Source organism: Ornithorhynchus anatinus, chromosome 10 (assembly GCF_004115215.2).
Source record: "Ornithorhynchus anatinus isolate Pmale09 chromosome 10, mOrnAna1.pri.v4, whole genome shotgun sequence".
Lineage (NCBI taxonomy): Eukaryota > Metazoa > Chordata > Mammalia > Monotremata > Ornithorhynchidae > Ornithorhynchus > Ornithorhynchus anatinus.
The window spans coordinates 20501874-20528822 of NC_041737.1; the positions used below are offsets into that span (position 1 = coordinate 20501874).

The 26949-nt window shown below is 41.1% G+C and overlaps 1 protein-coding gene across 2 annotated transcripts in view; it reads right to left on the reverse strand.

The window, feature by feature from the left end:
- Nucleotides 1-26949, reverse strand: part of GPR180 (G protein-coupled receptor 180) — a 34248-nt gene that overhangs the window by 1874 nt on the left and 5425 nt on the right. The window contains exons 2-8 of one of the 2 annotated variants that reach the window (XM_029074050.2): nt 26132-26290; nt 16716-16916; nt 7633-7780; nt 7444-7493; nt 5172-5329; nt 2873-3064; nt 872-949 (exon numbers count right to left, since the gene is read on the reverse strand). In XM_029074050.2, coding sequence (XP_028929883.1) covers nt 872-949; nt 2873-3064; nt 5172-5329; nt 7444-7493; nt 7633-7780; nt 16716-16916; nt 26132-26290 — 986 coding nt within the window. Of the gene's footprint in view, nt 1-871; nt 950-2872; nt 3065-5171; nt 5330-7443; nt 7494-7632; nt 7814-16715; nt 16917-26131; nt 26291-26949 lie in introns of both variants that reach the window. The other variant, XM_029074049.2, reaches the window with a different exon arrangement.

Below are 26949 nucleotides of genomic sequence, written 5' to 3' on the forward strand. Positions count from 1 at the left end.
GAGGGAAAAAATGAGTTCCTGGAAAATACAGCATTAGGAATAAAACTTCCTACCTAAACCCTGACAGTACTTTAAAAGCTCTTTCAAATGTTCAGGCCGCTTCTCTACTTTGTAGACTACCTTTCTACCTACTTACCCTTTAAAGACTACCTCAGGCTCAGAAAACATTTGTGCTTTCATGCACACACTACATTGCTTGTAAAGAGAGAGCTCCTGGCAACACTCCACTGTGGAATGATGGAGTTATTCACCGGAGAAGGTATCAACACAAATAGAAATAGGCATACTTGAGTAGGGCAGGTCTCTCTGTGTCTCTTTCAGCTACAGCATGTTAAAAGCAATAGGACAGTTTTATGCAAATCCACTATATTTTGGCCTTTACCAGAAGAATGAATTATCCTGGGGATTTTGGAGAGGAGTTTTATTTAGCTACGGTACACAAGTGTCTTCTAGCTTCGTCTTATTTCAATAACGATTTAGGAATTAGTGAGAAAAAAATCTAGGAAAACTCCTTTTTGTCTAAATTTGAAATGCTAAGGAAACCTTTTTTTGCTTCGTTATAATGCTATAATATTCTTATTCCAAACAACCTTCTACGAACAATCAATGAAGCAATGTCATTTACTAAGTGCTTATTGTGTGCCAAGCACTCTACTAAGTGCTTGGGAGAGAAATATGCAATAGAGTTGACAGATGCGATCCTTACCCACAAGGCACTTAGAGTCTAGAGAACTTCAACCAGAGGATTCCTATCACCTCTCCCAACTACTCTGAAAACTTGGAAATATCCCAACAAATAGGTGTGAGTGGAACTGTTTCAGAATTCATGTGTTAATGGTCTTCCTAAACAAATAGTTTAGATTGAACATACCTTTTCTCTTTGGTAGTCATTTAAAATGAGAGCTGTGGCTGCAAGAACTGGGTGGCACAAAAACCATAGGAGGCAGCCCTGAAAGAAAAGAAAAGCATTCCAGTTTTTCTCTTAGGCTCAAACATTTGATTATTATGAATATGTGTTTGAACCATTTCAACTAGCAAATCCAATATTCAATTCTTCTGCTATTAAGAAATTAATCAGTAGGAATAGATTACACTTAGATTTCTCTTTGCATTTTAGATAGAAAGTTAGGGAAAATGAATCAGTTTGGGTAGAATGCAATGAGATGTAGGAGACAGTTAAATGCACACATGTGCTGTGGATCAGCCTTTGTGATCTGCGATGCTAGTTTTCCTTAATCAGGGTTCTTCAAGAATGCAACTCTCACATTATCTGTGAACTAGTGCATTATTATTTTTTAAACTCTTGTCTGGAGTCAACCTTCTCAACACTTCAAAATTTGGTTTTGTTTTGTAGAATCAGGTGAAAGAATGATACATTTCAGTTTATCAAATTCCTGAACAATTCTCAAAGGGGCCAAAATTGGAGTTTTCTTCCAGGAAGAACTCTCACTTAACATTCTATTTATTTATATTATAGTCTTTTTCCCCCTCTAGACTGGTAGCTCCTGGGGTGACAGGGATCATAACTACTAACTGCATTGTATTGTACTCCCCCAGGAGCCAAGTACAGTGCTTGGCACATGGATAATTCTCAATAAATACTACTGATTGATTGGCTAGCTGATGTGAAGCTTCCCCTTGTGCGACTCCCAACTTCTCCTTCTGTTTGACACCTTTGCAGCTTGCTGATAGACCTGGAGGTAGTGCCCAATATGGGAAGTTAGGGAGTCTTAGCCTGAATTAGGCCTTGGCACGCATTGGTTAAATACTCTGAGGAACAAACCGGATTACCCATATGTATGTGCTTTCAACCTTGATGAAATGCTCATGGTACAGAACTTAGACTTGGAGGCAGATGAGAGACTAGGCTACCTACACTACAACTACTGAAAGACGCAAGCCAGAGAAGCAAGAGAAACAGCAGGAGAAGAATGTGAGCAACAGCCTCCTCTTCACTTCCCTAGACTACAATTTTGTTATGGGCAGGGAATGTGTCTACTAATTCTGTTGCATTGTACTCTCCTAAACACTTATTACAGTGCTCTGCACATAGTAAGCGCTCAGTGAATATGATTGATTAATTTACAGGCTTCTCTTTCCTATTCCTATTTCCTTTGCCTACAGTAAGAGCTCACAATTGAAATATTTACTCTCCCAAGCGCTTAGTACAGTGTTCTGTATTCGGCAGGAAATCAGTACGTACTCTTGACTGAGAAGCCTAAAGCATTTTATAACCTCTTAAATTAAATGTCTCTTGGGGACTTACTACATTCCAGCAGGACAGGAGATGGTGATACCCTCATTTCAGAAAGATTTGTTCCCAGTCTGCTGACTGCTGCTCAACCAACTGCATTTCTAAAATCTTGTCAGGGCTGGGGAAGGGAACTGGTCTATAGGCCAGCTGCCTTGAGTATCCTAGGTCAATTCTGGGCCTCCTGTGGAAGCCAGGCTACTGCTTCAGGGAATCAGAGAAACATCTGGCATCTGCACTGAAGTGGACCATGGCCCTTCTGAAAGTGAGTGACTCAGATGACTTGGAATGGACTTGATTTCCTAGGGTAATTCAAGCAGGGAAGGCTGTAGGCCACCTGCAGCCCTTGAGCCTATTTTCAACAGGTAGGACACCTTGGGGGAAAAACCCAGGGTAGGCCAGTGCCAACTCAACACAGAAGATCATTTAAATGGACTGGGCTTGGAAAGCAATGAATTAAACTCTCCGGCCTGGACATTATCTTCTCCCAAAGCCACAGAATTAATCAGTAGCACTACCAAAGACAGAGGTGCCCATGTCTCTTGCCTGCCACAACAGATGCTACCCACCAGAATCGTAAGACAATGACTAATGAAAAGCTATTTTGCATATGGAACTCACTTTGGCAAATGTAATGTAGAACTCCCTTTTCAGTGTACTTCTTTCCACCATGATGATCTGGTAGAGACCACCTCCCAGTGACAATGCTAAGCAAACTCTTAAAATGATGAGAAGAGTTCCGGCTAAGCTGTGGTCTGCATGGTAGCTGTGGTGGTTGGTATCTTCAAATTGCTCCCAAAACAGCAAGATGCTCTGCAAAACAACAACAAATTACATTAGCACAAATTTTGTTCCTACTTAAATTAATCTTTTTACGACTTGTTGTTGTTGTTGTTGTTGTTGGTATTTAAGCGCTTACTATGTGCCAAGCACTGTTCTAAGCGCTGGGGTAGACACAGGGGAATCAGGTTGTCCCACGTGGGGCTCACAGTCTTAATCCCCATTTTACAGATGAGGGAACTGAGGCACCGAGAAGTTAAGTGACTTGCCCAAAGTCACATAGCTGGCAAGTGGCAGAGCCGGGGTTTGAACCCATGACCTCTGACTCCAAAGCCCGTGCTCTTTCCAGTGAGCCACGCTGCTTCTCACTTCTGTTTACATTCCTCAGGAAGCTGAAACATCAGGCAGACCTACTAGGTCTATCAATAAATAACGTACAGACCCTGCCCTGATGTGATGAACTAGAAAAGGAGACGTTTTATTGAATAGAATTATCCACAAGAGCTCAAAGATATGTTTCCTTCCTAACAGCTAAAGACCCTCAGGAAGTTAACATCTGACTTTTGGATAAAGCACAATCTCATTTTCTCAGGGTTCAGGGCACCACATCAACAGCCTCTGCATACATAACAGCTCCTATTTTCTGCTACAAACCTGCAAGCACCACTCCTATCATCAACATCGTTTGAGTGGCCCCTGTGTGCCCAACACTTACTACACAGCACTTCCTTTCAGAAAAATATGTTCGCCATTCTCCATACACAAACCTTTCAATCAATATTTATGGAGTTCCTATGGTGTGCAGTATACTAAGGAAAATAGAATACAATGGATAACTAATTATAGATTAGAATTATATTCCCTTTGGAGAAACTGTGATTTCAGGTGGGCCTTAAAGATGGGGAGAGCAGTGGTTGGCCAGATATGAAGGGGGAGGGAGTTCCAGGCAAAGGGAAGGGTGTGAACAAGAGGCAAATTCCCGAGAGATCTGAGAACAGGGCACAGGGAGTAGGTTAGAATGAGAGGAACCAAGTATGCAAATTGGGGTCTAGTGGGAAAAGAGCGAGGATAATAGGAAGGGATGGGTTGAGAACTGATTGAGTCCTTTGAAATTGATGGTTAGGACTTTCTTCTTGATGAGGAGATGGAGGAGAAACCATTAGAGGTGCCTGAGGTGTTGGGAAGCCTATGTACAACAATGTTTTATAAAAATGGGCAGGAGAGAGGAGTGTGGACTGAAGAAGAGAAAGAATGGAGGGAGGGAGATATTTATTGAGAGTTTCCACAATTTTGTACAAGTACATAGATCAGCCAAGAGGCTGATTCAGTTGTCAAGCCAGGATATGACACAGACCAGTGTGATGAAAGTTTATTTGGTGAGGGAGAGGTGGATTCTGGAAATATGCAGGAATAACTGACAGATTTGGTGACAGACTAAATAGCACTACTCCTTTGTATAACCTTTGCTCAAACTGTTTTTCCTGCCTGATATGACTGCTTCCACTTCTCTATTTGACTATCACATTTACTTTTTAAGATAGAGCCTCAAATCCATATTGTAAAATACACTTTTCTAATTAATGCATAAGCACCATACACAATCTCAGAACATTCAGCTCACTGCCACTCTCAGATACATATTTTCATTTCTATTTTATGTATAATTCATTAGCATACCCAATTCTCTTTATAATGCAAGGGTTGCTCTCTTTCAGAATCCCACATTAAAAAAAACTCATAATACACATTTCTGTGATTATTTTTTTTTTCTTAATGCTACTTAAGTACTTATATGCTCAGCACTGTACTAAGCACTGGGGAATATGAGATAATCAGTACCTGTCCAATATAAGGATTACTGTTTAAATAGGAGGGAATAGGATTTAATCCCCATTTTACAGACAAGGTGTCAAGGCACAGAGAAGTTAAAGGACTTGCTCAAGGCAACACATGGCAGAAAAAAGGCAGATCTGGGATTAGAATCCAGGGCCTCTGTCTCCCAGACCCATGTGCTTTCCACTAGGCTACACTCCTTCTTTCCTTTGGAAGTACAGTGTGTGAACTATTCAAAAATTTGAAGTGCTGTGTATTTATGTCCCATTCAATTCAGACAGCAAGATAAAAAAGCATCAATTCAGACCTGTGTGAAGACAATGACTACTGCTATGCCAGTGGACGTTGGCGTGGAATCCCACTGGAGAGGCCTACTTTGAGACTTCTTCATTCGGCCTATTGTCCAACCCATGCACAGACTCAGCAGTAAGTACATCATCTGTATCTGGGAAGCTATGTCACACACTGATTGATAGGAGACAAAAGTAAGTTTACAGAGTTATAAACAAAGCAATCGATCAATCGTAATTGCTGAGTGCTTACTGTGTGCACAGCACTAAGCTCAATGCTTAGTAGAGTACAAAACAATAGAGGTGGTAGACATGGTCCCTGCCCACAAAGAGCTTACAGCCCAGAGGGAGCATATTCCTTACTTTAAAGGACTGGACAAATACAATGACCAAATTAATGACACACTAATTTGTGAGTAAATGTAATTCTTTTGAATCATTTCACTCAGCACAAATCACAACATACATAGTATGTCTATATATACTAATAACTATAATCGATTATTTCCAACATTTTCTTGCTAATATTAAACATGTTTGCTCATAAATTCATCATTACCACATACCAAAAGCTCATTTTACCATCATGGAAAAAAATGCATCTTTTCCAATCCTTGGGTTATTTATTTATTTATTTTTTTTAGTTCTGTGTTTTAGTGTAACCTTTTATGGAAAGTAAATCTGGATCTTTTTAAAAAGACACTGATAAAGTTAATAAAAACAGAAACACCAATGGTAGTCTCAGAAAAGTTTCCTGGGGTCTTTAGCTTTCTTCATTTTATGAACTCCACAAAAAGGATAGGCATAATGATCCTATTCTTTGTTAAAAAAGCTCCCAAAACCCCCTCCAAAAAAAGTGTTTTAATACTGTCCAGAGATCATCTTTAAAAGAATCAACTTGAGGACCCTGTGTGGGTTTAGTTGAATTAATTGTTACGCTTTCTACTCAATCGATTTCCCCCTTTCTGCAATTTGCTATTCAGAAATGATTTAGTCTAGTCCTGCACTGACTAGTCACAGCTGGCTATAATGGCCTCCCTTTTTCGGGGCAAAATTAAACAAAAGAATGACTATGAAATATTTTTGAAATGAGTCTCATGACCATTTTATGTGATACTCTAAATTAATCTAGGAAGCTTCATCCAGTTTCAAAGTTTCAAAGAAAAATAAAATCCCAATGCCTTGGTATGCTGCGCCACCAAGAGGTCATTCCCTGAAGCTGCAAGTAGATCGTTGTAGAAGTAAAACTCATATTCAAGGCATTGTTCAGACCAAGCCCCTCAGAAACAGTTTCAACTGCACTGAATACTGCAAGTTTTACACAGAGTTTATTGAAAACTGATATTTCTGACCTAAAAATATAGCACCAGTTTCATGTGGCTTGCAAAAATAATTAGAATATTTTATTATCTTATCCTTTCAACTTGCTATCATTACTGATACTGGAATGGATGTTTTAAAAAAGGGAAAAGCCTAGCTGTTGGATGGCAAAAAGGCAGTTTGGAGAAGGAGAATCAAAAGTGGCAGATCTTTGATTTTAGTCCCACAATTAAAACCACTAGGAACTAAAAGAGGTGACTGTAAATAGTATCCTAGTTATCTTGGCTAGAGAGAGGAGAGCAACCAATTTTGTACCTATTTACAGGAAAATCACACTCACTGTATTTTAGAAACAATAGTCAGAAGGATCATCAGCAGAATGGGTACCCAGACAGGTAATGCATAGAGACAGCCGAAAAGGAAATCATGGGCTATATTCCATTTGGCTGTATTGGGGAAAATGATGGAATCCTTGGAAATGGAAAGAATGTTAAACCCCTAAGGGAGTTACCTAATTCAGAATGTGAAGTTTAGAACAAGAACTAAATAGTTTTTTTGGTACTAATACAGAAGACAAATCATGGTTTGGGAACTTGGACCAAGTTCCTGACAAAAGCCTCTAGGAAGAAGAGCAGCAACCCATTAATAATCTATTCCAGGATTTTACTGAAGATCCAGTGCCTTCTGGGATATGAAATCTTCAGGGTGGGACACCTTTGAAAATCTGTTATGGTATGGGACTTATTTAATATTTTGATCCATTTTCAAATAAATCCCACATTGCAACATTTTTCAAAAGAATTCCAACTAAAACAGTTATTACCAAAAATTGACAGTACGGTTGAGTTGTAAAAATAGGCACTGAAGATGAGAAAAGACAGAACAATTAATCAGTAGTATTCACTGAGTGCTTACTATGTGCAGAGCGCTGTACTAAGTGCTTGGGAGAGTACAATACAAGATACTTACATTCTGCCAAACTACCTATAAAAGGAGCACCTATGCCATCTTTGGAGTAACTGAAAAATTGAAGAAGGTTGTTTTAGTTTTAAAAACAAAATAATAAAAAGGAAACACATTATTAACAATTATATTAGAACAATCTTGAAAGATTAACTAGCATTAATGATTTAAACAGAACTGTAGTGATGTTGTTACCTTGAGAAATGAAGGTAATTAGCAAAAGCTGAAGCAGCCTGTAACAGCAATGCAGTTGTCAGAACCTTTAAAACTGTGTGCATGGGTCCTCCTTTCTTTATTGTCTGCAACAGTGACTGCGCATAAATGCAAGCAGCCACAAAGTACACTAGGACAAGGAGGAAAAAGAATTCATGTAACCCTGTAAAAAGAAGAAAAGGCAGTCTATTTCAGTACAACAAAGTCAGGTGTAAGCCAATTAGAAAAAGCCCATCAAAAACTTCTCTGGTGATCGGTTTGAAATGAAAAAAAGATGCATAAGTTTGATGATGGAAATCTCGATGCTAACTAAACTAACTGAGAAGCAGCATGGCGAGGTAAGAAGCAGCGTGGCGAAATGGATAGAGCGTGGGCCGAGGAGTCAGGTCATGACTTCTAATCCCTGCATCTCCACTTGTCTGCTGTGTGACCTTGGGCAAGTCATTTCACTTCCTCTGTGCCTCATTTACCTCATCTGTAAAATGGGGATTTAGATTGGGAAGCTCACGTGGGACAACCCGATTTGCTGTTGTCCACCCCAGCGCTTAGTACAGTGCCTGTCACATAGTAAGTGTTTAACAAATATCACAATTATTATTATTAAACTCCCAGAATAATGTCTGTAAAATCCGAACTGTTAGCCATTTAATGGAAAGTTTTTAAACTGAAATCATTTCTCTACTTAGGGACTAAGTATCTATTGTAAAACGCAGAGCAGACTTTTCACTTCTGTGATAGAGACAGGCGTTACTCTGGATACATACAGTTGGGCTGGAAAGAACCAACCAGCCTTAGCAATACTGAAATCTATAATGCAGCTTTGTACTTGAAAGTTAATGAGAACAATGCTTCCAGTATGAAATTCAGCTGGCTGCTAATGTCGAGATATACCGGTTTTCAATTTCAAAAATGCTTCGTCATTATTTAAGTTGGAAATTAGAAGTGCCTGTCAAGTCACGTATGCATCAGGGTCTGTAGCAGGCTGCTCACATCCCAAGGAGGTTGCTGAGAGCACACAGGCCCCATCTCCCTCCTAGTCCCTCCTTTGGGAGCCAAGAACTGGCAACAGCCTGCAGAAATGTTGGACTGCGTGGAGGCCATGTCAGTTTGGAACTAGAGACAATGCCTGGTGCAGGGAAGATCACCGGGACCTCCCCATCCAAGGACTTCATCAAGGACTTTCCACCTCATTATGCCCTTTCAATAGTATTTACTGAGGGTCTACTCTGGGCAGTAGTGAGGTAGTTTATGAGAAGCAGCATGGCGTAGTGGATAGAGAACGGGCTTAAGAGTCAGAAAGTCGTGGGTTCTAATCCCAGCTCTGTCACTTGTCTGCTGTGTGACTTTGGGCAAGTCACTTCACTTCACTATGCCTCAGTAGTTACCTCATCTGTAAAAATGGGGATTGAGACTGTGAGCCCCATGTGAGACAGGGACTGCATGCAACCTAATTTGATTGTATCCACCCCAGCGCTTAGTTCAGTGCCTGGCACACAGTAAGCATATAACAAAATCTGTTATTGTTATTATGTACTAACCAGATAGGGTTTTCTGAAGAAGTTTAGCTTTTCGAATGGCACGCGAAAAAGTTGGGTTGCAAACTGATGCTCTTAAAGAATGGCCCAAGGAAAGATTTCACTAGCCCAACCACTAGGAGTTGTAAGGACTTCCCTCCCGCCACCCCCCCCCCCGCCACCCCCCGTTTCTCCTCTCTGCTACACCCTGGTAACATTTATAAGCAAGAGTCAAACTCTTGCTGTATCTATAGGAAGAGGGATGGGAAGCCTAGTGAGAGGCGTGTCCCTTGCAAGTCATGTGACTCCTGTTTTACAGAGGGAGGACTGAAGTGGAGGTGAAGAAGAAAAGTCAGAAAGACAGGAAAGCTGAGGTACAGCCAGAGAGGTGGGGGAAGATAGGCAGAGAAGACAAATTGAGATACTGTAAAAGGAGACAGAAAAAGAATGTGAATGTAGCTGGAAGAGAGAAAGGCAGGGAGGCGAAGAAGGTAAGACAAATGGTGGGGAAGACCTAGTCTCTTGGGTGGGGTGGGGTGGCAACAGGATGAGAAGAAGCAGTATGGGAGTGGGAGATATGAGAAAGGAAACACTATAAACTCGTTGTGGGCAGGAACATGTCTACAAACTCTGTCAAGGACTTAATACAGTGGTCTGAACACAAAAGTGCTCAATGAATATGTCTGATTAAGAATTGTGTAAAATGGAGGAAAAGAGGGAGGTAGTTTGGGTTAGGAGCAAAGTTGGCTAGTTTTTTGCTCTCTCCTGCATGTGGCTCCACATTCCTTCCCCTGCCTGGAGCTGCAGATGAATCTTTCCCTGGAAAACCTCTGGGTTTGGGAGTTGGCACATGCTCAGGAGAAGAAAGCGAAGAGGGAAAAAGTGCTTGGATCTGACACTATGGTGGCACCTCCCACTTGGTGAGCCTGGTGATTTTTCACCAGGAAAAAGTTGGCTAATTCATAGCAGCAGTATTTACCAAGCATTTACTGTTTGTAAAACGCTTTTCTTTGTATTGGGAGAGAATACACAGGTGGTAATCAGATATCTGGGAATCAGGTAGGGCTCACCTGTTATGAAAAATTTGATATTTTCTTAAAATATGTCATGACATTATGTTTTAAAATTAAACAAAACCCAAAGTTTCAGTTTCAAATGTGGCGGGTGTACCATTCATTCGGAAGGTTCCCAATCTTTCTGTTATGTTTCTTATTTGCATAACTTTATTTTAATTATTGGTAACTTAAAATGAATAGCAAAGGATCATTTCAATAAATGATTCAACCAATTATTTTAACCATGAGAAGCAGCGTGGCATAGTAGATAAAGTCTGAGCCTGGGAGTTCAGAGGACTTGGGTTGTAATCTCGGTTTCATCACTTGCCTGCTGTGTAACCTTGGACAAATTACTTTACTTCCCTGTGCCTCAGTTTCCTCAACAGCAAAATGGGTACTCAATCCCTGTTCTCCTCCTACTTAGAATGTGACCTCCATGTGGGATAGGGGCTGTATATGGCTTGCTTAACTTGTATCTACTTCACCACTTTGAGTAATGCTTGACACATAATAAGCGCTTAACAAATGCCATACATAAAAAATCCATGACAGAGTAATAAAAAAGAAAAAATTCAATTGACACTTTGGCCACTGGGTGTCACCATCGCTTCACATACTATGAAATACAACGTCCATTTTCTGTGGAAATTAACTACACTAGGGAAAAACTCTGCTTGGACTTAGAAAAGAACTGAGCTTTATTATTGAGCAGTAGCCCCACACCAGATGCTTTTGGGGACAAGGGTCTGAACTGGGCACTAGTACAACTGTACCTATTTATAACGAATGGGAAAAAAAATGGTATGAGGTTTTGGGATTGATTTTTAAAACCTGTTTTTATTCTTAAAATTTAAACGATAACTTTCACTTTTTTTTTAGTATTAATGTATTAAAATACTATATTAGATTTCTCACGTATTTTATTCAGAATAATTTTAATACAGAATAAAGTTGTGTTTCATTAACTTGTATTATAGGCCATAAAATTAGAGTCTCCAAATTATTAACTTAATATTTTAGAAATAACTGAAAAGGTTTTTTTAAATAAGTATATGAAAGAAGGATTGGGAACTTTCAGAATGAATGGCAAAGCCGCCACGTAAAGTGATTATATTCAACAGAGGAAAGTATTCAGAGTGTGCAAAGTATCAAGTGAATTAGTTTGGGAATCGCTTATGTGGCATTTAAGGAGCTTTTGGTTCACAAAATACAATTTCACTACAGGTTGCATAAATCATTATTGCCTTAATTCCATACAAGAAATTTAAAAAATAAATCATGTTTTTGATTCAATAATCTCAGGAGCGAATACAATTCTAAAAAACCCACTGTAGGTTATCATTTCGTTCATTTTCTTTTCAGCTTACTATGATTTCATGAAAGGCCATTCTTCCTCAGAAGAGTAAAAAACCCCCATTGTAACCTTAAAAATTCTAACTAATCAAGCCAACTATCAATTGTACCTCTGGAAGGCTGCTGCAGCTTTTCATCGGGTCAGCACCAAGAAGGGCAGTATCCTAGAATCTATCATAGGGTTTCTAACCAGGTTCTTGAGCTGTTGTTCTCCCTCCGTCATTTCCCATTCTTCCTGAACAAACTAGCTACAGGTTTGGTGAGTTCACATATTCCAATAGTAAACCTTGATTACCAAAATGATTACCGGTAGGTAGAGGTTTGTATGCCTGTAAGAAGGGAAAACCTCTTGGATTTGCTTTTACTGACTCCTTGAAACATTTCTTCTGGCCTAATTTCTGAAGTCTCTTCCCGAAATGTGCCCCTCTGTCCTTACTTTGGTTTGCTGGGCTGGACTGATGTCTGTTGGTTCGCCCCCCCCCACCCTCCCCATATAACAACTGCAATGCCACATGCTGAGGCTGGGTTTAATTATGACTATGCTTCCTCATCATGTAAATAACTGTATATATTTGTCTGTGGAACTATACTACCTAGTCAGTGAATTTATGAGAAAGGACATATTGTTTTGTTTTACAGTACTTGTTAAGCACTTATGTGTCAAGCACTCTTCTAAGGGCTGGGGTAGCTACAAATTAATCAGGTGGGACACAGTTCCTGTCCCACATAATAATAATAATACTTATGGTATTTATTAAGTGCTTACTATGTGGCAAGCACTGTTCTAAGCGCTGGGGTAAATACAAAGTAATCCAGTTATCCCACATGGGGCTCACAGTCTTAATCCCCATTTTACCAATGAGGTAACTGAGGCACTGAGAAGTTAAGTGGCTTGCCCAAGGTCACACAGCAGACAAGTGACAGAGCCAGAATTAGAACCCACGTCTTTTGACTCCAAAGTCCATGCTCTTTCCACTAAGCCATGCTGCTTCTTATAATGGTGACTCACAGTCTAAGAAGGAAGGAGGATAGGTATTAAACCTCATTTTACAGATGAGGAAATTCATTTTACACACACAGAAGTTAAGTGACTTGCCCCAGAACAAAGAACAGGCAAATGATAGAGCTGGGATTAGAAGCCAGATCCTTTTCCTTCCAGGCCAGTGCTCTTTCCACTAGGAAATATTGCTCCACAAATACAACCATATAGCTGGACCTATTTACAGTAAAGTGTACCTATTTATGTACCATGTTTCAATTCAACTAAATGTTAACCCCTCTGACTCTTTTGGAGCATTGTAATTTTATTCTGCTCTTTGACATGATGCTCATGATCAAGAAAAACTTGTGTATTAGAATAAGATGACATGCTGCAAGTAGTTTCTTATTCAGAGACTAAGCTGCATAATACACAAGATATGGTAAATTGTCCACTCAGATGCCATGATCTTTTTGAAATAAAATAATACAAAGACACTTTGCAAGAATTGAAAAATGTCTTAATTGCAAATATTTGCTTAAGGACATTCAAATACAAAGCTCTTCTCATTACATGTGTTAATAGTCAACTTTCATTAGAAAATGGTAGAAAGCCAATTTGTCCAGTTTACAGACAGAAATGTGAAGTGGGCTAAGAAAAATATACCCCAGAATATATTTCTGAAATGGAAAAAAAGAAGGTAACTCTGTGGAGCCCGTCAAAGGGCAGGGACTGTCTCTATCTGTTACCGATTTGTACATTCCAAGCGCTTAGTACAATGCTCTGCACATAGTAAGCGCTCAATAAATGCTATTGAATGAATGGAGGCACACGTTCCAGAATATGAGAAAATACATTTTTTGCACCTCACCATTACTACTACTATTCCATACAACTAAAACATTACTAAAATGTTTGGGAGGATGCAGAAGAAACTCATAAATCTCACAGAAGACCCAGCATCTCTTCAGAATTCAGAATCAATCAATCAGTGGTATTTATTGAGTGCTTACTGTGTGCCAAACCACTCTGCAAGGGGATTGGGAGAGAAGAATACAAGAAAGTTGACAGACATGATCACTTTTGAGAGAGAGACAGATATTAAAATGTTACTGATAAAGGAATGGGAGAATACAGGGATATTTACACAAGAGATGTGGAGCTGGGGGTAAGTGGGTATTAAGTGCTTAAGAGGTGCAGATTCATGTGCATGTCCATCTTTCTTTTCTTTTTAGTATTAACAAGAGTTTTTAAGGAAGGGATGCTAAGGCTGGCCCCTAGGTAGCAAGAGTTGTAGTCTACTAGCTACTAGATCACTAGCTAAACTGGCAAAATATCCACCTCAAATGATTTGGTAACGATGAATGAAATAAAATACATCAACAGCCATGAGCCATGGAAGAAAGGAGCTATGTAAACTCCATATTACTAATAAGTATTATTTGTGTTATTAAGTCAAGAGTAAGGTTTTCCAGTTGATCAGTATCTCTTTTTTACAAACATCTTTCCACTTCTATATGAAGCCAATTCCCCCAACCAAAAACATAGCACCTAGCCAGTTTACCAATTTGTAACTCACACAATGATCACTTTTGCCATCAATATTATTTTAGCTATTAATTCTGTTTTTGAACTCCTCTTTATCTTGATTTTTTTTTAGCATGAGAAGCACAAACCTTTTGACCGGCTGGCCTGGGTGCTGCAGAGGTGTCTAAACAACCAGCTGCTTTGTCACATTGATTGAAAGTGTGCTTAACTAACCCATTCTACCTTTCTGGTTTGCATGTGTTCACAGTTTTGGGTATCACCCATTCTCACATGTTCCACCCAGTGGAGCTGTGGAGCTGTGAGCATTGCTTCAATGCTGCTCAGTTGTCTGCATTCCTGGAGCTAGTTGAGAATACTACCTGGCCACTTGCTGCTGAGTAGGGTTTGTTGGTGAAACTACTCAAGCTGGATACGTCTTCTGGAGTAAGTCCAGGTCTAGCCATATAGAGGATGGGGCAGCATTCCAGCTTTTTAGATATTCAGTTTTGCACAAGGCTGTTTGTCTCATTGTTGAGATTTGCTAAAAGACATGCTGACCTTTGTGCTTCAAATTTCTACTTCTTTATCTTTGTGCAGCATGGAATGGGCACTGCATATACTAGCCATATATATATATATGGTAAAATTAAAAAAAAATCTATATTATATTCAATTTGTAATTCCCCAAATCTTTTTTTAACTAGGTAAAACAAAAAACCCCTCAAAATTGAATATTTAAAAACTTGAGTTTTTTCTTAACCATTTTGGATGCCAAAATGGACTAGTCAATTGTGATTCCAACTTTGTTCTATCACAGCATGGTCTAGTGGAGAGGGCATGGGCTTGGGAATCAGAAGGATCTGGGTTCTAACCCCAGCTCTGCCAATTTCTTGCTGTGTGATCATGGGCCAGCCACTTAACTTCTCTGTACCTCAGTTTCCTCAACTGTAAAATGGGGATACCTCTTCTCCCTACCTTAGACTGTGAGCCCTGTGTGGGAAAGGGACTGTGTCCAACGTAATTAACTTGTACCTACCCCAGCGCTTAGATCAGTGTGGTGATGCATAGTAAGCACTATACAAATATCATTAAAAAATGATTTAGGGCATGTGTGATGAATGCCTTTATAGTCACTATCAATATCTATTTTATAAATATTTGAAAGGTTTGTTTATAATTGCATCAAAATGTTTTTGAGAGGTTTTCCTTCTTCCCCCCACTCTGTAAGAAACTGGAATTTCATTGAGTAACTGACAACTGAGGCCAATTTGGATTTTTTTCTTTTGTTATCATTCTTCTCATTTGAATATACAGCCCTCATTTGAAGACCGAGATTGGATAGTGTTAAATCTGGGATTAAATGCTGGATTAGCCAGAACAAGAAGCTTTTGAGGATTTGTTGGCCACTATTATTTATAATTGTTGAAAAGGAGTAAACATTACCAAAGATATGATTTCCTTGTGTATGGTGGAGTACACGAAATAGAAAAATAAAAAGCTAAAGTAAAACCTGCAATTAAAAAAATTGAAGCATAATTTTTAGCCAAGCTTACTAAAAGCAAAGCACCCCAATATTTTTTCCATTCAGTTTTTAAAACCTGAAATCCCAAACCTATCTACACATCAAATTTAAAACCCTGGAAGTGTTTGCTCCATAAAGTATTAACAAAATGAGAAATTCTAGATCATTCCTTGCTCTTTTAGTCACTCACAGGGTTAAAAGACAGACAGATGTTTCTTATATTGGATTAATTAACTCTCCATGTTGTTTGTCTCTACTGAGCTAGTAAGTGTATTAAAAATAAGTCAGGGAGTGAGTCTTTTCTTAAAGTCTTTCTAACTCCCTGGTCTAGTGGCCTCAGGCTTTTTACCTTCAGCTTGTTACTTCATGCATCCCCTTCATGCATCCCATTGACAGATTTCTATTTGCAAAGGCAAGTATAAGGATGGCAGTATCTTAATTAGCTGCTAATTAACTGTTTTGATTGGCAACATCCACTGTACACAGGACATAACAATTAGGTAAATCTGGCTATTTTGCTTAGAACTAAAGTCTAAACTTATCTTCAGGGAATTATGCTTTAAACAAAATATTGATTTTCCACTGTGTAAGCATAGACATAATTCAAGATTCTCTAGGATGCTCTGATATCTTTCTGAAGGAATGAAAACCGAATAGACAAGTTTAGTTTCTACATCCTATTAATCAGCAATTTTTTGTTTAAATGGCATCTGTTAAGTGTATATATACTATATGCCAGGCACTGTATTAAGTGTTGGGGTAGGTACGAGTTAATCAGGTTGGACACGGTCCCTGTTCCACTTGGGGCTCGCAGTACACGTAAGAGGAAGAATAGTTATTTTACATTTTACAGTTGAGGAAACAGGCACAGAGAAGGTAAGTGACTTGCCCAAGGTCACACAGCAAGGAATTGTCAGAACCAGGATTACAATTCAGGTCCTCTGACTCTCAGGCTCATGCTCTTTCCACTAGGTCTTATGTGTTACACGAATGATTTCTGATTATAGAGGATAACTTAGATCAGATAAGGGATGATGAAAGAGTATCACCTTCAGTCCTTCAAGTTACCTATTTTAATAATACATATTCGATGATTTCAAGAAAATAACTCTTACCCGATTCTCCAGCACTAAAATGATCAAATGGATTCCCTTCAGCATCTGGATTTAGTAACACCATTTCAAATGGGATATCTTCCAACTCAGAATTATCATGGTCTTCTTTGCATGTAAACTTGTCCACATAAAACACATACCATGTTTGTGGATATGGAATCTGGGATAAAGTTAGATTATGTTCTGTGTAATTTATGGCCACTAGGAAAAAAAGCAAAATGAGAAATAAGCTTTTACCAATGAAACAATTTCAACCATTATTTCTACAAGACAAAGAAATGATAGAAATTGGTTTTATTTTGAAGAATTATTACAAGTAATACTTAAACCATTTTAAAGCATTTAAACATATAAAGGATTTTATCCCCTGATGCTCAGGATAATGTTCTTTAAATACATTCTTAAAGTTTAGGAAAAACTATTTCTCTTCAAGGATGTGAATGATAATGACATAAAATAGTTGGGCTATAGTAGGCTTATTTAATGATTTATCCTTAAAACCTGCCATTTCCCCTAACTGTAATTTATTTAAATGTTTGTTTCCCTCTTTAGTATATAAACTCTTTACATTCTCCATCTTCACCAACTCCCTTGAAGAACTCATTCACTTCCATGGCTTCAACTACAATCTCTATGCAGATGATTACTAAATCTATCGCTCCTGCCATGACCACTCTCCTTCTCGGCATTCCCACATTTCCTCCTACTTTCAGGACATCTCTACTTGGATGTCCTGCCAACACCTCAAAAGAAATGTCCAAAATAGAACTCCTCAACTTCCCACCCAAACCCTGTCCTCCCCCTGACTTTCCCACCACCACCTGCCATCTCACAATCCTATAATCTTGGCATAATCCTCGACTCATCTGTCTCATTCAATGTACGTATTCAATCTGTCACCAAATCCTGTGGGTTCTACCTTCATGATTCTAGAATTCTCCCTTTCCTCTCCATCCAAACTGCTACCACATTGATCAAAGCACTTACATCTCATTTTGACTACTGCATCAGCCTTCTTGCTGACCTCTTTCCTTCCTGTCTTTTCCCATTCCAGTCCATTACTCACTCTCCTATGTGGATCATTTTTCTAAAACAACATTCAGCCCATGTCTCCCTACTCCTCAAAAAACCGCTAATTGGTGCCCAACCACTTCTGCATCAAACAGAAATCCCTTATCATCAGCAAGGTACTTAGTTTGCCCCCTCCTACCTCACCTCACTGATTTACCACTAAATCCAGCCCACACACTTAACTCCTCCAGTGCCAACCTACTCACTATAACTTGATCTCATCCTCTTGCCTCTGATCCATTGTCCACATCCTCCCTCTGGCCTGGTTGACCAGCACTCTCCCCACATTCAAAGTACTACTAAAATCACATCTTCCCCAAAGGCCTTCCCTGACTAAGCCCTCTGTTTCCCTACTCAATCTCGTTTCCATATCTTCTATATACTTGGAGCTGTACCCCCTTAGCACTACATATTCACTCTACCCTCCTCCCTATAGCATTTATGTCCATGCTCTTCCATTTCCCCTCTCTATAATGTCTGTCTCCTGTAGACTGTCTGTCTCTGTGTCTCTGTACACTCTGGGAAGCAGGGTGGTCTAGTGGAAAGAGCATGGGGCTGGGAGTCAGTGGACCTAGGTTCTAATTCCACCTCCACCATTACTTCTCTGCTGTGGGACCTTGGGCATGTCACTTTACTTCTCTGTGCTTCAGTTTCCTCAATTGTAAAATGGGGATGAAATACCTGTTCTCCCTCCTGTTTAGATTGTGAGCTCCCTGTGGGGATTATTATGTCTGACCTGAATAACTCACATGGACCCCAGCCCTTAGAATGGTGGTTAACATACAGTAAATGCTTAACAAAAATACCATAAAAAAACCCCAATATAAAAAAACAACTTTGTGGGCAGGGATCTTGCCTACCGATTCTATTGTATTCTACTCTCTCAAGTTCTTAGTACAATCTGCAAACGGTAAAGAGAGTGGAGAAAGTGGATTCTGGACTTGCATGGAGCTCGAAATATGCTCTGAAAGCCTCTGGATCAATTGTAGTTTTTGAGCATTTACTATGCAGAACATTGTACTACGCAGTATGAAGTAGCATGGCCTAGTGGAAGGAATACGAGCCTAGAAGTCAGAGGACCTGGGATATTTGTCCACTGTGTGACCTGGGACAAATCAATTTTTCTTTTTAAGGTATTTATTAAGTATTACGTGCTAGGCACTGTACTAGCCCTGGGGTAGATATAAGCAAATCATGTTGGACACAGTCCATATCCCACATGGGCCTTTACAGATGAGGAAACTGAGGTCCAAAGAAGTGAAGTGACTTGCCATGGTCAACCCACAGACAAGTGGCTAAACTGGGATTAGGACTCAAGTCCTTCTAATTCCAGGTCCATGCTCTATCCATTAGGAAACACTGTTTCCCTTCACTTAACTCTTCTGTGCTTCTGTTACCTCATTTGTAAAATGGGATGAAGACTGTGAGCTCCATATGGGACAAGGACTGTGTCCAACCTGATTAGCTTGTAAGTAAATACTCCAGCACTCAGTACGGAGACTGGCACATGGTAAGCGTTTAACAAATACCACAAAAAAACCCAGCTCACCACCAGGGCTACTCTGCCCCTCACTTGGCTCACACTACTTCCCAGAGAGGAGAGGCCCAGGACTCTAAAAGAAATAAAGAAGAAGAAGGAAAGTCAGTAAAGCCTGTAGCTGCCACAATTTCAGATTCTATAAAGGTGGGGCTTAGGCTCCTTGCTCAGTGGGGCAGTTGACTAAGTCATGCAAGACAAATGAGATAAGTATCAAATCACATGAAAAATAATTATGGCTATCAAGTAGTTTTCTCAGAATAGTGCTCAACACTTTGAAGAGTCTTTGACACATAGAGCTTAAATGCCATAATAATAACAGCAACTGCCTGAAAAATTGGTATGAATTAAATCTTCCATTTATGGTTGTATTCCCTTTATTTAGGTCTTGCTGCCCAATTTTTTTTTTTTAGAGGGGCATGGAACTACTCTTCCAAACTTTAACCATCTTTCCCAAACTCTTTGTTCTTAAAAGTCACGGTTTAATCTATTAATTAGAGGGAAGTGAAAAGGAATAAAATTTTGATATGTGAAAAGATTAAAATTCCTAGGACCATTTAGAAGGAAAAAGAAGTGCAATGCATATGATGAGGTTTATTAAATAAGAAAGCCTAGAAGAAAGCAAATACACTATAGGCATCTTTAGTCTCGTAAAATGGCAACATGAATATGGTAAGGACTCTCCTCCTATCTCAGTTGAGTCATAATATAGATAACTTGAGGTTTAATTAGAAAGTATTTCTGTGCGCCCTGTGTGGAACAAGGACCGTGTCTGATCTGATTATCTTTACTCCGGTGCTCAGCATGCTACTTGGCACAGAGAGTTTAATAAGTACTACTATTTCTATTATTATTACTACTAGTATGTGCCTGAATCACATCCTTTACACTAACACAAACAAAAACAACAAAATGCAGTACTGATATTGACAAATATCAGCAGTCATTACTAGCGTATGCAACTTTACACTAACTCAAACAAAAAACAAAATTCAGTAATGATACTGACAAATATCAGTGGTCATTATTAGTGTACACAACTTTATGCTAACCCAAACAAAAACAACAAAAAAAGCCACAAATGTTTTCTATGCCTGGATTGCAAATCTAGTGTAAAAGTTAATGCACAAAAGCAGCTGGGTTAATTTGAGTTATCTATCACACACAACATACCAGGTCACAGTGCAACTTGGGAACCAAAATGACTTAGCTTATTAGTAATAGATAATGGATTTCTTCATATTCTATTATATTAAAACCATAACATTACCCACTGGGCCTTATAATTTGATTCAAGCAGTGCAAGATATGGCCTGCCCTCAAAAGAAGTACAATTTACTTCAGATAAGGGGATGAGTTAGAAGATCAACTAGCATATTTCACCTCTGGCGTGAAAGCATCCTTGGGTTGCTATTACTACTAATAGTAATTATGGTATCTGTTAATAGCTTATTATTTATCAAGCACTCACTGTATTAAGAGCTGTGGTAGATACAAGATAATTCAGTTGGACATATTCCCTTTTCCCACATAGGGGCTCACAGTCTAAGTAGAAGAGAGTAGGTTTTAAATAGTAATTATGACATTTTTTAAGTGCTTATTATATGCAAGGCACAGTACTAAACTCTGAAGTGGATACAAGCAAATCAAGTTGGACATAGTCCCTATCCCACATGGAGCTCACAGTCTCAACCCCCATTTTAACATCCATATGGATGTACCCGATGACTCCTCTGCCGCCCGCCTGCTATTCCTCCTCGACTCTGCCGACCTCCTCCTCCACCATACCGCGCCCACTCACCGACTTGGTCACACCCTCAATCTCGTCATCTCCTACCGCTGCACTATCTCCTCCCTCACCAACTCTGAAATCCCTCTCTCTGACCATAACCTTCTCACCTGCCTCATCTCTCACACTCCCTCCCCCTGCAAATCTTCGCTACTGCCCCACAGAGACCTCCGCTCTCTCGATCCCATCCGTCTTTCCAATAGCATCTCTCCCCACCTCGCCGCCCTGTCCTCTCTTCCCACTCTCGACGATCAGGTCTCCGCTCTCAACTACACCCTCTCTACTCATCTCGACTCTCTCGCCCCCCTTTCCCTCCGCCGCTCTCGCTCCACTAACCCACAGCCCTGGATCACCTCCTCCGTCCGCCTCCTACGCTCCTATGCTCGAGCTGCTGAGCGCTGCTGGCGAAAGTCCAAGCACCAAGCCGACCTCACACACTTCAAATTTATCCTTTCCTGCCTTAACTCTGCCCTCTCCTCCGCCAGGCAAAGCTTCTTCTCCTCCCTCATCGACACCCATGCCCGTCACCCCCGCCGATTGTTCCGGACCTTTAACTCTCTCCTTAGGCCCCCTGTTCCTCCCCCTCCCCCATCTCTCACCCCCAATGATCTGGCCACCTATTTCCTCACGAAAATCAACACGATCAGGTCTGAGCTCCCCAAAGTCACCCCTCCGCCTCTCCCCTCCCCCCCCACCAACCCCCTCCCCTACTTTCCCATCCTTCCCTGCAGTATCCTCAGAGGAGATCTCCTCCCTCCTCGCAAGTGCCACCCCCTCCACCTGCGCCTCGGACCCCATTCCCTCTCACCTTCTTAAAACCATTGCCCCTGCCCTCCTACCTTCCTTAACTTCTATTTTTAACCACTCAATCTCCAAGGGCTCCTTCCCCTCTGCCTTCAAACATGCCCACGTCTCCACCATCCTAAAAAAACCCGCTCTCGACCCCACTTCCCCCTCCAGTTATCGTCCTATCTCCCTACTACCCTTCCTTTCCAAAATCCTAGAACGAGTCGTCTACAATCGATGCTTAGAATTCCTTAACTCCCATTCTCTCCTAGACCCCCTCCAATCTGGCTTCCGTCCCCTCCACTCTACCGAGACTGCTCTCTCTAAGGTCACCCATGACCTCCTTCTTGCCAAATCCAATGGCTCCTACTCCATTCTGATCCTCCTTGACCTCTCTGCTGCCTTTGACACTGTCGACCATCCCCTCCTCCTCCATACCTTATCTCACCTTGGCTTCACGGACTCTGTCCTCTCCTGGTTCTCCTCTTACCTCTCTGGCCGGTCATTCTCGGTCTCCTTCGCTGGCGCCTCCTCCCCCTCCCATCCTTTAACTGTTGGAGTTCCTCAAGGGTCAGTTCTTGGCCCTCTTCTGTTCTCCATTTACACTCACTCCCTCGGTGAACTCATTCGCTCTCACGGCTTTGACTACCATCTCTACGCAGATGACACGCAGATCTACATCTCCGCCCCTGTCCTCTCCCCTTCCCTTCAGGCTCGCATCTCCTCCTGCCTCCAGGACGTCTCCACCTGGATGTCGGCCCGCCACCTAAAACTCAACATGAGCAAGACTGAGCTCCTCATCTTCCCTCCCAAACCCAGTCCTCTCCCAGACTTCTCCATCACCGTGGATGGCACGACCATCCTTCCCGTCTCTCAGGCCCGCAATCTCGGTGTCATCCTTGACTCGTCTCTCTCGTTCACCCCACACATCCTATCCGTTACCAAGACCTGCCGGTTTCACCTCTACAATATCGCCAAGATCCGCCCTTTCCTCTCCACCCAAACGGCTACCTTACTGTTACGGGCTCTAGTTATATCCCGGCTAGACTACTGTGTCAGCCTTCTCTCTGACCTCCCTTCCTCCTCTCTCGCCCCGCTCCAGTCTATTCTTCACTCCGCTGCCCGGCTCATCTTCCTGCAGAAACGATCTGGGCATGTCACTCCCCTTCTTAAACAACTCCAGTGGTTGCCTATCGACCTCCGCTCCAAACAAAAACTCCTCACTCTAGGCTTCAAGGCTCTCCATCACCTTGCCCCTTCCTACCTCTCCTCCCTTCTTTCTACCGCCCACTCCGCACGCTCCGCTCCTCTGCCGCCCACCTCCTCACCATCCCTCGGTCTCACCTATCCCGCCGTCGACCCCTGGGCCACGTCCTCCCGCGGTCCGGGAACGCCCTCCCTCCTCACCTCCGCCAAACTGATTCTCTTTCCCTCTTCAAAACCCTACTTAAAACTCACCTCCTCCAAGAGGCGTTCCCAGACTGAGCTCCTCTTCTCCCTCTACTCCCTCTGCCATCCCCCCTTTACCTCTCCGCAGCTAAACCCTCATTTTCCCCTTTTCCCTCTGCTCCTCCACCTCTCCCTTCCCATCCCCACAGCACTGTACTCGTCCGCTCAACTGTATATATTTTCGTTACCCTATTTATTTTGTTAATGAATTGTACATCGCCTTGATTCTATTTAGTTGCCATTGTTTTTACGAGATGTTCTTCCCCTTGACTCTGTTTACTTCCATTGTTCTTGTCTGTCCGTCTCCCCCGATTAGACTGTAAGCCTGTCAAACGGCAGGGACTGTCTCTATCTGTTGCCGACTTGTTCATCCCAAGCGCTTAGTACAGTGCTCTGCACATAGTAAGCGCTCAAATACTATTGAATGAATGAATGAATTTTACAGATGATGTAACTGAGGCCCTGAGAAATGACTTGCCCAAGGTCACACAGCAGTCAAGAGGTGAGGCTGTGACTAGAACCCAGACAGTTCTGACTCCCATGACCATGCTCCATCCAGTAGGCCATGCTGCTCTGTAAAAAGTACACTCTGCCATCTGTAAAAAGTCAATTTTATAGATAAGGAAATGGAGGCCCAGAAGTTAAGTGACTTGTCCAAGATCTCACAGGAGACAAGTGGCAGATCTGGAATTAGAACTCACACATCCTGTGACTCCCAGGTCCGTGGTCTTTCCACTAGGGTACGCCGTTCAAACAACTTGAAGAAATGCAAAATTTGAGAGTCAATTCTATAAGGGGTACTCAATCTACATGGAACAAGAGCATCAGCTACTGCTCTAACTCCCTAGAGCATTTAATTGCAGAATTAACTTCTTAAGTTATCTGCCACATTTTGACATCTATAGCATGTACTATAATGGGCCTGTCTGGTTTTTAAGCTGCCTCCATCCATCTTGATCTTTCCAAAACATTCACTCAAGGAGGGTGACCTCTTTCCTGATTTCTGTACACTAGGCTTATCGATGTGCTTCTTTCTGGGCTCTCAAAAGTCGCTTCCTTGGCTCTCCTACCAGACTCATGACTTTAAATTCAGGTGGTCTTCCCAAAACCCCTCCAAATTTTCCTTGCCTCAGAGTTTCCCTATGTTTCTGACAACCTCTGGCAGCTCTCTTGACGGGGCTATAAATCTGGAAGCTATTGGTTGGTAGAGAGCACTACTGACCAAGTAGCGTGGCCTAGTGGAAAGAGCATGGGCCTGGGAGTCAGAAGATATGGACTCTAATCCCAAATTATCCCAAATTTGCCTTGAAGTCTGGGTGACCTTGGGCAAGTCACTTAACTTCACTGTGCCTCAGTTTCTTTGCCTGCAAAATGGGGATTCAAGACCTGTTCTCCCTGCTATAGACTGTGAGCCCCAAGTAATAATAATAATAATGTTGGTATTCGTTAAGCGCTTACTATGTGCAAAGCACTGTTCTAAGCACTGGAGTAGATAGAGGATAATCAGGTTGTCCCAGATGAGGCTCACAGTTAATCCCCATTTTACAGATGAGGGAACTGAGGCACAGAGAAGTTAAATGACTTGCCCACAGTCACACAGCTGACAAGTGGCAGAGCTGGGATTTGAACCCATGAACTCTGACTCCCAAGCCCGGACTCTTCCCACTGAGCCACGCTGACAGAGCAGTGTCCAATCTGATTATCTTTTATCTACCCCAGCACTTAGTATGGTGCCTGACACATAGCGAGTGCTTAACAAATAAAATAATAATAATAATTATTAGTTCATCTGTTAGGAAATGGGTGGGGCTAGAAAAAAGGAAAGGAAGGAAGAGAAATCTGGTCACTTAAGCCATGTTCCTTAACATAGGGCTCTAAATCTGAGCCTGGGGGGGAGCACCTATCCATTCATTCAATCATATTTATTGCACGCTTACTCTGTACAAAGCACTGTACTAAGCGCTTGGGAGAGTACAATAAAACAAAAAGACACATTCCTGCCCCCAAATAGCTCAGTCTAGAGGGAAAATTACAGTATTTGTTTAACACTTACCGTATGCACTAGGCACTGTTCCAAGCGCTGGAGTAGGTACAAGGTAATCAGGTTGGACACAGTCCCTGTCCCACATGGGGCTCACAGTCTTAATCCTCATTTTACAGATGAGGTAACTGAGGCACAGAGAAGTGAAGTGATTTGGTCAAGGTCACATAGCAGACAAGTGGCAGAACCAGGATTAGAACCTAGTCTACCTTTCTTCCATTAGGCAACTCAGACTTTTCCCTCACTGGAGGAAAATGAACAGCGGATAGTGAATCTCCCCATAGTAACTGTGGTGTTTTCTACTTTCATTAGTTAACCAATGGAGTACATCTATATTGCAAAGGATGAGAATTTCTTATCTGTGGGGAGGCTGGATTCCTAAACTTCATTATTAGATGCTGTAACACCATTACTTGGCATGAAGGCTTTCAATTATATGACTGTAGACTGCCTGCAAGTCTGTTAAGAAACACGGTTTTGTTGGGATGATTTAAAAAGATGATGTTAAAAGTTTGAAGAAGGAACATTAAAAGAGAATGATTTCTAGACCACTGAAGGCTAAATTTAAAAAACTGTCACTTTATCAAGGAGTACAATTTCATAATTATAGCAGCTTTCTTAAACCTATCATCTGGCAAATGCTTTTCCCTTCCCTTGGGAGCCTCCACCTTCTTTCAAACACACACATAATAAGCATAACTATGCATAAAGTAGTGAGAAAACAATATCAAAAATGAACTCACCAGTCAGCTGAGCTTTGGATAATTTTTCTGTGCAGCTATAATCCTGGGTACTTTCCTGCAGCATTAGCCATTCCTGTGCTTGGAATAGGTAAAGTTTAGCTTCTTTTCCAACAGCTGTTGCTATGTTATTGATTCTGACACACAGAAGAGGATGGTCACCTAGATTTTTTTTTTTTAAAAAAAGATATTAACTAGTTTGGTTCCAAACTAATGAAAGACACAGCTTGGAATAGGTAAAGTTTAGCTTCTTTTTCCAACAGCTCTTGCTATGTTCTTGATTCCGACACACAGAGGATGATCACCTTGATATATTTTTTTAAAAAAGATACCAACCTCAAATGCTAATGAAAGATACAGTAGGATATGCACATTGAATCACAGCTGGGACAAACACTTTTGGCCTTACTCTTTAATACAAATGAACTTTAATATCAATCAATAGTATTTATTGAGCACTCCGAATGTGCAGAGCACTGTAGGAAGCACTTGGGAGAGTACAACAGAATTAGCAGTTATGTCCCCTGCCCAGTCACAGTTGTACAGTAGGCCTTTTATAGTTCTTATGGTGGCAACAAATGGGAATTTTCCTGTAGAATGCTTTTTACTCCATTCAGGTTTTGCATTTTTTTCTTATAAATGGATGAATTTTTGATTAAATAGTCCATAATGCATAATACATAGTCTTCCAAAGGGTAGTGAGTGGCTATGAGCACCGTAAGCCACTGTTAAATGCCAATCTGCTGCTGGAAATGCTCTTTGGGTGCCTCATTCAAAATTTCCTGTGGCTCAAAGGGCTTGTTATTCTGAGTTGTGGAGAG